We start from the raw sequence: 11,557 nt of genomic DNA on the forward strand, positions 1-11,557 counted from the left end.
AAGGAAAATTGAATTTTCACAAAGGTGTCCCGCAGCCCATCTTTTAAATTTAGTTTATTGTACTTGTCTCTCGGTTACCTTTCAGTACTCTCAGAGGCATAAACGAGAAAGACGTCATCGAACTTCAGTCTAATATCTCCCGGTCTACTAGTATATACTGAACATGGAGAATATCATTCAACATCATTCTATGATAAAATTTGACTCTTGTTCTGTATTTATATATTTGCTTAAATATAATTTTAATCAAATCTCTAACAAATTTAGAAACTTCAAACGCAATAAATTACGTTATTTGTATTGTATAAGATGGCAGTGCTTTCTATAGAAACACCAAAACACGGGTAATAGCACCTAGAGCTAGAGACGGATTAACCTATGGTGCATGAGGTTCGGAGCTACAAGCTCTAGAGAGACTCTTTTTCTAAAAAAATTTCAAAACATAAACACCCGTTTAGTTTGATTCTAGGAAAAAAAATTATTTTGCCGAGGCCCCCGATCTCGTCACTAGGGTTACCAGATCTATTTCATGGCAATAAACCTTCAAAACCCGAAGACTCCAGGTCAAAAACCCTATTCGTCAGCCCCTAGAAACAAACATTTACTTCGTTTCTCCACAGAATACTTGGTGCGGTAGTGCATTGCGTCCTTCTAATCTGCGTTTCGCAGTTGCGTAGTTTTACTTTCCAAAGTAACCGGTTACTTCTCGTAATAGTAACGACGAACCGAACGTCCTTCCAGTAAAATACCGCTACAAAATAGCTATCCATCTCATCTTCTCAATTCTCATCATATTTACTCTACATCGCTATAAGTGCATACTGTGCATAGGTATATATTTCACTGGCAATATTTTATGTGCTCAATGCTCATATTCCCTGAACAATTTTTAACTGCCTGTGTAAATATTGTTTAGTTTTGTATGAAAGAAAACTGTTTTTCCTTAAAATTATAAGAATTAAAATTAGATAAAGTAAAATCATTAGTGATGAAAGATAAAGCTGGCTGTAAGTGTCTAATGACCTATACTCCATGGTCGAAATTATAGAGTGATTAATCGCTAGCTTTTGGATTCGTAAGGGGGATGAAGCGTGCCGGGAAAGAAAATCCATTGGCGTGTCTGCGAAAAAGGCAACAAGATATTGAAAATAATGAAAAAAGATAATAAAACATAACATCTAATATTTTTTACGGTTTGCTATAATAGGCACTTTGATCCATTTTAATTATTACAGCATTTTAAAACGTCCCAATTGTGTTTTTTTAATTTATAAATTTATTAGCCATGGAATTAGACCCCTCGTCTACGCCTATGCTATGACGTTTCTCAGGACGGGTTAAATCAAGTCCCTTTACACCCACTAAAAAAGCATTTCCCTATTTACTACCAAGTGCAAAAGACAGAGATAGAATATAGATCGACGTTCAGTGTAACTAGGTCTCTAGACGATTATAGATTCTATCGATGTGCGTAGCGAGCGGCACAAAGATAAATAATATTGAACCGTATAAAAATCATTTTATATTTTATACGCATTATGGTAATAGTGTTTTTATATTATGTCTTAGTCACTCTTTATAATTTCGACCGCGGAGTATAGAGGTATGTTGGTTGACTTAAATTCAACTGTTTACTTTGTCGATGTTTGTATAACTGAGTCTAGAGTTCTAGAGAGTAGAGACAGTAATCTCCTTTGCTTCGAATTTCGAGGCTTCCAGAGTACTCGCGTTTCTTATGTAACGTAGCCAGAGATAACTTTAATGGAATAATTTTTTTGACCTAATAACTAACCTGACCTATCCTATCTCATCAGTATGATTTTTTTCATTAAGATAAGAATCAAGACAAATCTGAAATATTGCTCCTATTGTCATTCTTTTCTGAGATACCCTGTAGTGTAAATTATTTAATATCGAAAAGGCGGCTTTGTCGTTCAATACTGGTTATCTTGATTTTAGCTAAAAATTATCTTTTACCTACATAAATTAATTATATCATATTCTCCTATGGCTTGTATTTATTAGGTACTTAGTTACTGTTTTATCTGCTGAATTTTTGAAGTGGTGACTGGTGATATATGTTGAGGGTTCCTAATTTCTTTGAAGTGCAATTTTAGTTACCTAGGTACCTACTTTAAATATTTTTTGCATTATATATTGTGCATTCTGCAACTTGCGATACGATGGAGGTAAGGTATATCTATATTTACTCTCATAATTTAAATTACACTAGTTTGTGTTATATTTTAATCTTTAAACTTTTATTTATCACTCAATAACCTTCAGGGGTTTTATCATGTTTGTTTTATAAATTGATGATAAACGCGCCTGTGTATAGATAAAGAAGAGCACAGTCGGTACCTACAAAATATTGTTATAATTTAGTTATTTTTTTAAAGGGACAGAATATGCAATTTACTGGAAAAGTGGTTTTAATTACTGGTGCCAGTTCAGGCATTGGTGCAGCTACTGCTAAAATTTTTGCTACATTGGGGGCCAATTTGGCTTTAACTGGTAGAAATGTGGAGAGACTGAAAGAAGTTGCTGCTGAATGTTCAGAAAAAAACACTCCATTGTTACTTACTGGCGAACTAACTAATGAAAAAGATACCAAAGATATATTAGATAAAACTATAGAACATTTTGGAAAACTAGATGTGTTGGTTAATAATGCAGGCACTCTTGAAACAGGTTCTATAGAGGCAACAAATTTGGAACAGTATGACAGGGTTATGAATACAAACGTTAGATCCATTTACCAGTTAACAACACTGGCAGTACCTCATTTAATAAAAACAAAGGGAAACGTTGTCAATGTGAGTAGCGTTAATGGAATTAGAGCATTTCCAGGTGTCCTAGCTTATTGTGTTTCTAAAGCCGCTGTTGATCAATTTACTAGATGTGCAGCCTTAGACTTAGCACCAAAGCAAGTCAGAGTTAATAGCGTCAATCCTGGTGTGGTTATAACTAACCTCCACAAAAGGGGTGGCATGAATGAAGAACAGTATGCGGCATTTTTGAAGAGATCCCAAGAAACTCATGCTCTGGGACGGCCTGGGCAACCAGAGGAAATTGCGAGAACCATTGCATATTTAGCAAGTGATAACGCCAGCTTTATTACAGGGGCATCTGTACCTGTAGATGGTGGAAGACATGCTATGTGCCCCAGATAATAAATATGTGTATTGGATAATTTTTTAAAGAGATGTTTGTAAAAGTATTCGACAGTACTCATTGGCTCCTGCATTCTATATAAAATAAATCTTTCTAAGCTTAAGCCTTTTTAATTACTGTTGCACAATATCCTCACATAAACATTTGAACATTTTAAATAAATTCAATACAAAACGAAAAATCCTACTTTAAATTATATTGACTTAAATATTTATATCTTTACATTGTTTTTTAAAGAAACCACATATTTAGTTGTGTTCAAAGCTTAGCAGAATACTAATGTAAGTTAAAGTATTTGCATGAGTATTTCACCACAAGTACCATTAAAAAATTCATAATATTTACGTAGTAGTAATCAATCAAATTGGTCACAATTTTTGTATATTCGTATTCTGTTACACACAAAATTTCACAGTATTATTTCTTAAGACTAGTCGAAAACATGCATGTATGTGCAAATGGCTCCCCTCAATATTTGTTCTTGGTATTCAAAAACTGCAAAATGCTTAAAAATTTCAAATACTGAATACCATCAAAATAAAAGTACTGAAGTACCTGGTATCGTGTGCTTAGATACCTAGTACAATTTACTCGAGAACTGCATAGCTGCTAGTTGTTTTTAAATTCATTGAAAGTTCATTCCAAAAGAAAAGATATATAATTTTAAACAAGTATTTCTACAAATGAATGTTAAAAAAAATGTATTTCATAGAATTTTATTAATAATTTTACATAGCTACAAGAAACTAAATTGTCTAAAATACTTTAAGATGATGGAATTCCCAATTCATCATCCGTCCACTTTGAAGCATCTGGGTATTCAAATTCACCCTGAAACAGTAATAAAGCTTTACATTAATTAATAACGTATGATGTTACATTACATACGAAAACATGTCCTGGTTCGGTCCATAAATGCCATAAAACCCACCACCAAGCAAACCCCTGGATTAGTTCTGCCATCAGTACCATATTTCGGGGTGGTGTCGGTCGTGCTTTTCTATAATTCCAGCTAAAATCATAAAATTATAAGTAATTACATAACTATAACAAAAATAGTCTTACTGATGGCCATTTCTAATAGGTTGGTTAAGTACTGTGACATTATTTAAATTATTTAATCTTGTAAGGACTGAAAGGCCTCTTGAAATTAACATTTTGCTTATATATTTGCAAATTAATACTAAATTTTTAATTTTCTATAGACATTAGACAATTTGACGTTTTGAATCAGCTGACAGCTGCCATTTAACAGTTTGACAGACGACAACTCGATATTTATCATTGACCCTCTATAAAACAGACTGTTGCTACTACTTTAAATTTCAGCCAAATTGCTTGTAGGGTAGGCAGACAGCATTTGAGTCTGCGTATTTAATTAAAACAATGACAAAGTACACCTATGACTCAATACAATTAGGTACTGAACATGCGAAATATACACTTTAAACTTTAAACTTTAAACATACCTTTTTGCAAGTTTCAATTTTCAATTGTGGATATTTTTTTTTCATTTATATCACTTTGGCTCAAAGTCTATTGGACCTTGGTATATTTTTATGTAGGTACCACATCGTACTGCATATTTGACTGACAATGCGATCTACGTTTTTTCTAAATTTGTTGGTGTCACATTTTTTAATTTTAACTTAACCTTAAATTATCTCTGTGGTTCTGTGGTGTTAGATACTATTTGGATATCGAGTCAAATTTCTTTTATAAAAGTAAAATTAATCGCAAATTAAATATGGCACAAATATCAGCTACAGAACAAAAAGGTATGCAACAAATAGATCTAACTACTTTAAATATTCAACAGTTATCTACATTAAAACAACAGTTGGATCAGGTAAGTTCTATACCAAATTTGGAGAATGAAGTGATTTTAAAAACTCATTTTAGGAATTGAATCTATTTCAAGAATCACTTGCTTCTTTAAAAGTAGCTCAGAGTAAATTTCAAAATTCAGGGGAAACATTGGAGAAGGTAACCCCAGAAACGGAGGGAAAGGATATTCTCGTGCCTTTGACTGGATCTGTATCCTTTGAGTATATTTATAATTTAATTTTGATATTTAATTGCTTGGCTAACCATGACTTATTGTAGTTTTAGGCATTTATTTCAAAGACAGGTACATGTATTTTTCTTAACATTTCGATAGATGTATGTTCCTGGTAAATTACATGATACCAATAAAGTTATTATAGATGTCGGGACTAGATACTATGTTGAAAAGGTAAATTTTATAATTATACATTTTACACTATTACATATAGACATAGGAACATTTTTCTTTCAATTTTTTAACTTTGTTGTAGTTTTCACATTATTATAAAAGATAGTAGCTAGATTTTGTTCAGAACAGCAGGTTTGGTTTTAATTTTCAAAACACAGCTTTAACTTTAATTTTTTATATAACAGAGATAATTTTAAAATTTTGATGCTGTTTTTGTCTTTGTTAACAAAATATTATTTTTACGGTTATTCATTTATTTATAATAATTCTAACCTAACAAAAAGAATTAAAATGATAATTCAGTGACATAAAGAACACTACACTCTTGTGCTTCAAAAATTCTGTATTATTTAATGGCTTCGTTAAAATGTCTACTGCCATTTCTACCGTTGACAAATACCTATTCAGGCTCTCTTTCACTTGATAATCGAATTGTTCGTTTTTTATTAATGTTATCGCACTTTGATTATCTATTTTTAGATTACATTTACTCTGTTTTTAATAATTTCTTCTAACAACACTTTCAAGTACATCAGTTTCTTATACGTACTCCACTACAGCAATAAATCCTGCTTCTATACTAGCGAGAGTATAGATTGTTTACGTAAACGCCAATTAATTAATCTATCACAGAAATAATGATATATCCATCTTCTCCATTCAATGTCTCGGGCAAAATGTGCATCACGATATGCAATCATTTTGTATTCTTTACAGTTAATTTCTGTAATACACCACAATAGTGTTATTAGTTTCACATCAGTAGCATATATGTTGAAGAGAATTTCAATTTTTCTATTATCATGTTTTACTTTGTACTTATTCGACTACCAATACATTCTCGATATGGAAAGATTTTGAAAACCAGTGTAACTAATCATTGGAGTTGTGAAAGGTTTAACACTATCCTCGCAAAATTTCCATAGTAGTGTTTCAGTGTCTGTTTCTTGACTTAGTTTTAACTCCTCGTGATCTTTCGTAATTTTCATACCTAAGAACGTTCCACTTTATCAGTTGCAGTCATTTAAAATTTTTCTCTCAGACTTCATTCTTCATTTTCTCCAACTACATGACATGACCATTTGTTATCGCCAGGAATAACAAGGCCCTCTGTGTTTTTGAAAATACATTCTTCCATTTAAAATATGGTCTATTTTATTTTAGGTAATAGGTAAAATGTTGATTCCATTTAAGTCACAAGATTTTATTGCAGCCCATTTTAGTGATAAGATCAAAACTGTTTGCTAAATCACGTTCTATTCATTTTTGTGAATATCTTATATTTACGTGGCCAATGTTAATTGTTTACCTTTTCTTGTAAGTTTACTCCAAGCATGCTCTCTTCATTTTAATTCCTTATGTTCACAAAATAATGCCCACTTTTTATTTCACCTTGTACTATGTAATATTTTTGTTACCCTGTGTTATATTTACTTTATTTTTTTTAAATGTGGCTTCACAACCTTTTTCAGTTATTGGATTTTCTGGCAATAGATTTTTACCAAGTTCTGGCTCAAACAGTATATCATACTCCTTTGCTACACCAATTTATGTGCTACTATCTTCAAAACTTTTGCCATTTAAAGTTCTTCACGAGTCTATTATGAATAGGTTATTTCCTTTTATAGTTTCAGTTTATTCTGCAAGAAATAGTACTTTTCTGTGTTCACATTTTTTATTTCTCTGTTTATTTCTAAAGGCACAGACTTTTTCTTTATGATTAATTTTCTTGCACATTCTACAGGGTTTTTTCTTACGAAACTTAACAAAGTGTCCATTTTAACAACACTTGCGCACCTTTTACTTATTTGCTTTCTTCGGCACGACTTCTCGTAATATCAAATGTGTCTTGGTGTCTTACATTTGTAGCAAACTCATTCCAATGTGGTTTAACAGCTATGTTAAGGATTTTTTTCTTACTATTTTTATTTATTTATCAATAGTCTTGACGTTAAATTTGTCACAATTCGTTCTGGTGTTCATTACCTGGCTGTTCTAAACCGTTCATAGTTTTCTAGCAATGCACTCGAGATTTTTGAAATTAATGTCTGATTATCAATCTGTTGATTAAAGGCTTTTATTATCTTATTTATGTGAAAAGATAATGTCACTGTCTTTTACATATTTAGCATTAAAAAATGTTTGTAAAGTGAATCCTTTTGATAGGCACTATACAGGGTGGTCCGACTTTTATGCAGGAAACTTCGAGGGTAGATAGATCTCTTTAAAATAATATGTGTTTGCCTTATAAACATAAGTCTGGAACGGCCCCGTTTTAGAGATACAGGGTGTTGAGGTTTAAAAAAAAATGATTTTTGTTTATATCGCACACTACCTCACAGGTGGTGTAGAAAGGAGTGTAAATAGTTTTGTTGATGTGCTTACAAATTGCCCTTACTTTTAAACATAAAAAAATATTCTTGTAATATTATCGTTAGAAGTGTCTGCCATAAGGGGATTGTATTGGTATGAATAACTTGAGAACGGCGAATCTTAGGGAAAAAAATAAAGTCATCTTTTTTTATGTATTTTATGCATTAAAATATAAATCAGTTACAATGACATGTAAAAAATGCAGTGGCGTAGGTTTTTTTGTAAAAATGAGGGTGACGCCTGTCCAGTTGTACACCACTGATTGAACCTTTAAAGCTCATATTTCAGGGAATATTCAGGACTATCATACATTATATGTACCAAATTTTATAGAGATCGGTTAATAGCTTCCGGAGATATAAATAAAAAATCAATTTTTTGTGACAACTTCAACACCCTGTATCTCTAAAACGGTGCCGTTCCAGACCTATGTTTATAAGGCAAACACATATTATTTTAAAGAGATCTATCTGCCCTCAAAGTTTCCTGCGTAAAATTTGGACCACCCTGTATAGTTAGTAGATCTTATAAATTTCTGCGGACACTTCATAGTTTATTACATACTTATATATTACTAGAACATTCTCAGCTTTGGTATCTTTCTCTTCCAATCGGTTTTTTCTTCAGTTGTTCAATTTTCATCATATTTCACCTGATTACTCCTGATTAATCCAATACAATCCATGTACTTTAAACAAAATTTCAACTTGAAATTTCCACAGCTGAAAAGTTTCTGCATCCACTAGTTTTTCTATATTAACAGTTGCTTTATTTCCACTTTTACAAAACTTACCTATTTTTTTACACATAATGTTTTGTTTTAATATGAGGACACATCATCCAAATATAAATCTTGTATAAATTTATCCAACTAATTTTCCTTCATCACAATTAGATGATTTTATAAATTTTATATAGGTACCTTAACTTGACCTTTCCTTGAACAGTATCCTGAATTTCAAGGAAGATGACACTTTTTGTGTGTTCTTATTTTTTATTTGTGCCCAAACAGATATTTTTTAATTTCAGGATATTGATGCTGCCAAGGATTATTTTCAACGCAAAATAAAATTTGTAACTGAACAAATGGAAAAAATCCAGTATCTTGGATTAGAGAAAAGTAAAATCAGAGATGCTATAGTAGAAATTGCAGAAATGAAATTGGCCCAGCAGCAACAAAGTTGAGTAAAACATTCTCGTTTTCATTTTTTATTCTGATCTTTGAACTAATTTATTATAGAATGTATGTTATACTATAATCCCTGAATAAATACATAATATTTATAGCAAGTAGGTATTAGTCTCATTGTTTTTTCATCATATAAATATTTGAGAAAGACACTTTCTTTCATAATTTAAAAATAGGCTAATCAGTGTTAACACGTTCACTGTGTAAGTATTTACCTGCTCCACCCACCCTGTGCGGAATGTGTGTTCCAAAAAACATTTACAAATACTTCAAGAAAGTCCATAATTTGCACAAAAAGGTGTTCAATTTTTGCACGACCAGGTGTGATATGCACTGGTGACAGAATCAGAAATTATTATCCCACAAATCGAATTGTTTGCTTTGTTTTGAAAATTTTTCTTGGTCACTACTAAAGTGACTGGGAACACCACCCATGGGAACCCACCCCTCATGACGCAACAAATGCGTCATACGCATTCAACATGTTAATGGAATTTCTATAGCGTTCAGCTGAAATTTATTCCAGCTTACTTTACAATAATTTAATATTGTAACTCCCAAACTTTAAGAGTTTGGAAAAAGAAAATAATTTTTTGTCTGTGTCAACAAAATATGAAAACTTCTTTTATAATAACACGAATTAATTTTCTTGTGTCCCAGTAAACGATGTTTTAGCATTAGCAAAAAATATCAGTTGCTAGTAGGGTTACCAGATCTATTTCATGACAGACCTGGAGATATGACTCGTTTGTATAATTGATGGCTAAAAAAAAAGACAAATTGTTGTAAGAAATCAATGTCAAAAAGAAAACCCGGAGAAATGACATGTTAACCCGGAGTTCGGAGATATGCCATAAAAACCCGAAGACTCCGGGTCAAACCCGGAGATCTGGCAACCCTAGTTGCAAGTCATATATTATATCATAATAGAAGAAAATCATGTATTTTTAAAAAACCAGTTTTTTTTCACCTTTTTGTTGTCTGGTTATACAGTGTCCCTGAAAAGCATGGGCAATGCTTGACCATAGGTTCCTTGGATGAAAATAAGACTATTTAGCCTAACTTACCTATATACAAAAGTGCACGCCTACTGAGATGGCTTTCTAAATATAGAAGAGATAACCTAGTTTTTTTCGAATAATTTCAAAACTGTTTTTCTTAGAGACTTCAAATTTGGTACACATATATTTTTTTTTATATAAGAGCAATGTAAATATAGAATTTAGTGAGAATAGTGATGACAGAATTTATATTTTTAAAAATAAGCACTATTTTAGATTTTTTGCCTCTTACAAAATTTTGATATCGTTTATGGATTTCGAGTAAAATTTGCATTTTTTACACATTAAATAATATAAAATCAGTTTAAGATAATTAGAAGTCTAGTACGAGGTGCCATATAACAAAGAAACAAATTCATAACAGTAATTAAAAGGTCCAGTGTCAGGTCCAGTGTCAAGCTAGGTGATTTAATTTTAGCTTACTTTGTTTTTTATTGCAATTTATACTTTTGCTGAACAAACTGATATGTTATTAGTTTTGGGTTATTGTGAAGGAAATTGTTGTGCTAATGCTCAACATATGCTGAAAGATTTCCTAATCGAAAAATTCCAAATCACAAAACATTTGCTAATGTTCCACCTTCAGTCAGTTCAAGAACTTTTACGTACCAAAAGATCCTCCGTCACGTTTTGTTTTCGTCAAAGCATTCAAGAACTTGGAAATGGAAACAATAATATCCACAAGAAAATTCTGTTTATAGATGAAACCGCTTTTACTAGAGGGGTATTTTTAATTCACATAATGAGCATGTTTATTTTGATGAAAATCCACATGGAATCAGTAAAGAACAGTGCCAGCATGAATTTAAGATTAAGTTTGGGCTGGTGTTATTGGTAGTATATTAATTGGTCCTGTTATATTACCTGCTACATTGAACACAGATAATTATTTAGAATTTATCCAAACGAGATTACCCTATCTGCCTGAAGAGTTACCAATAACACTATGAATGAATATGATTTTCATGCATGATGTGGACCTCCCCATTTTGCCTTAACGGTAAGGCAATGCTTAGATGAGCATTATCCTAACAGGTGAATAGGTAGAGGAAATAATGCCCCCTTAAAATGGCCACCTAGATCCCTGGACCTAAACCCATGTAATTATTTCCTTTAGGGAGTGTTGAGGACCACAGTTTATAGTTTTTCAGCAAGTATATGGGAAACGAATTATGGGAAAGGACACAAAATGAAATTAATGTTGAGAGGAAATGCCCAATTATTGGACATAATTCATTTTAATTTCCTAAGAATTAATGCTTGCGTTCAAGAACAAGGAAGTCACTGAGCATTTACTGTAATATTATTTTATTGTGATTACATATATTAATTTAAGTTTATTTAAAATGTTAATGTTGATTTGATTACTTAAAATATAGTTTATTTAAAATACTAGTGTTGATTTTTTATTTTATTGATACTACTAATGACAGACTAAAAATGTGTAGTTAATTTTGTTTTTTTTTAATGTGAAGTTTTGTCATTATTCCTGCTTTGAGGCCGCATTAATACATTATTTTTTAC

The 11,557-nt window shown here is 31.6% G+C and overlaps 3 protein-coding genes across 3 annotated transcripts; 2 read left to right on the forward strand and 1 right to left on the reverse strand.

Moving 5' to 3' along the window:
- Positions 1-1,915: 1,915 nt before the first annotated feature.
- On the forward strand, positions 1,916-3,277 carry LOC108904377 (3-oxoacyl-[acyl-carrier-protein] reductase FabG). The gene is made up of 2 exons (XM_018706898.2): positions 1,916-2,189; positions 2,400-3,277. Exons 1-2 carry the CDS (start codon positions 2,184-2,186, stop codon positions 3,171-3,173), a joined length of 780 nt encoding a protein of 259 aa, XP_018562414.1. The 5' UTR covers positions 1,916-2,183; the 3' UTR covers positions 3,174-3,277.
- Positions 3,278-3,860: 583 nt separating this feature from the next.
- Positions 3,861-4,439, reverse strand: LOC108904388 (NADH dehydrogenase [ubiquinone] 1 beta subcomplex subunit 2, mitochondrial-like). Its single transcript, XM_018706916.1, has 3 exons — positions 4,240-4,439; positions 4,063-4,186; positions 3,861-4,005 (listed from the first exon to the last, which is right to left on the reverse strand). Exons 1-3 carry the CDS (start codon positions 4,329-4,331, stop codon positions 3,940-3,942), a joined length of 282 nt encoding a protein of 93 aa, XP_018562432.1. The 5' UTR covers positions 4,332-4,439; the 3' UTR covers positions 3,861-3,939.
- Positions 4,440-4,826: 387 nt separating this feature from the next.
- LOC108904385 (prefoldin subunit 5) lies at positions 4,827-9,076 on the forward strand. The gene is made up of 4 exons (XM_018706911.1): positions 4,827-5,023; positions 5,077-5,211; positions 5,336-5,410; positions 8,813-9,076. The coding sequence occupies exons 1-4, from the start codon at positions 4,922-4,924 to the stop codon at positions 8,966-8,968; spliced, it is 468 nt and encodes a 155-aa protein (XP_018562427.1). The 5' UTR covers positions 4,827-4,921; the 3' UTR covers positions 8,969-9,076.
- The last annotated feature ends 2,481 nt before the right edge of the window (positions 9,077-11,557 follow it).

The sequence above is a fragment of the Anoplophora glabripennis genome, unplaced genomic scaffold (genome assembly GCF_000390285.2).
Source record: "Anoplophora glabripennis isolate ALB-LARVAE unplaced genomic scaffold, Agla_2.0 scaffold115, whole genome shotgun sequence".
Classification (NCBI taxonomy): domain Eukaryota; kingdom Metazoa; phylum Arthropoda; class Insecta; order Coleoptera; family Cerambycidae; genus Anoplophora; species Anoplophora glabripennis.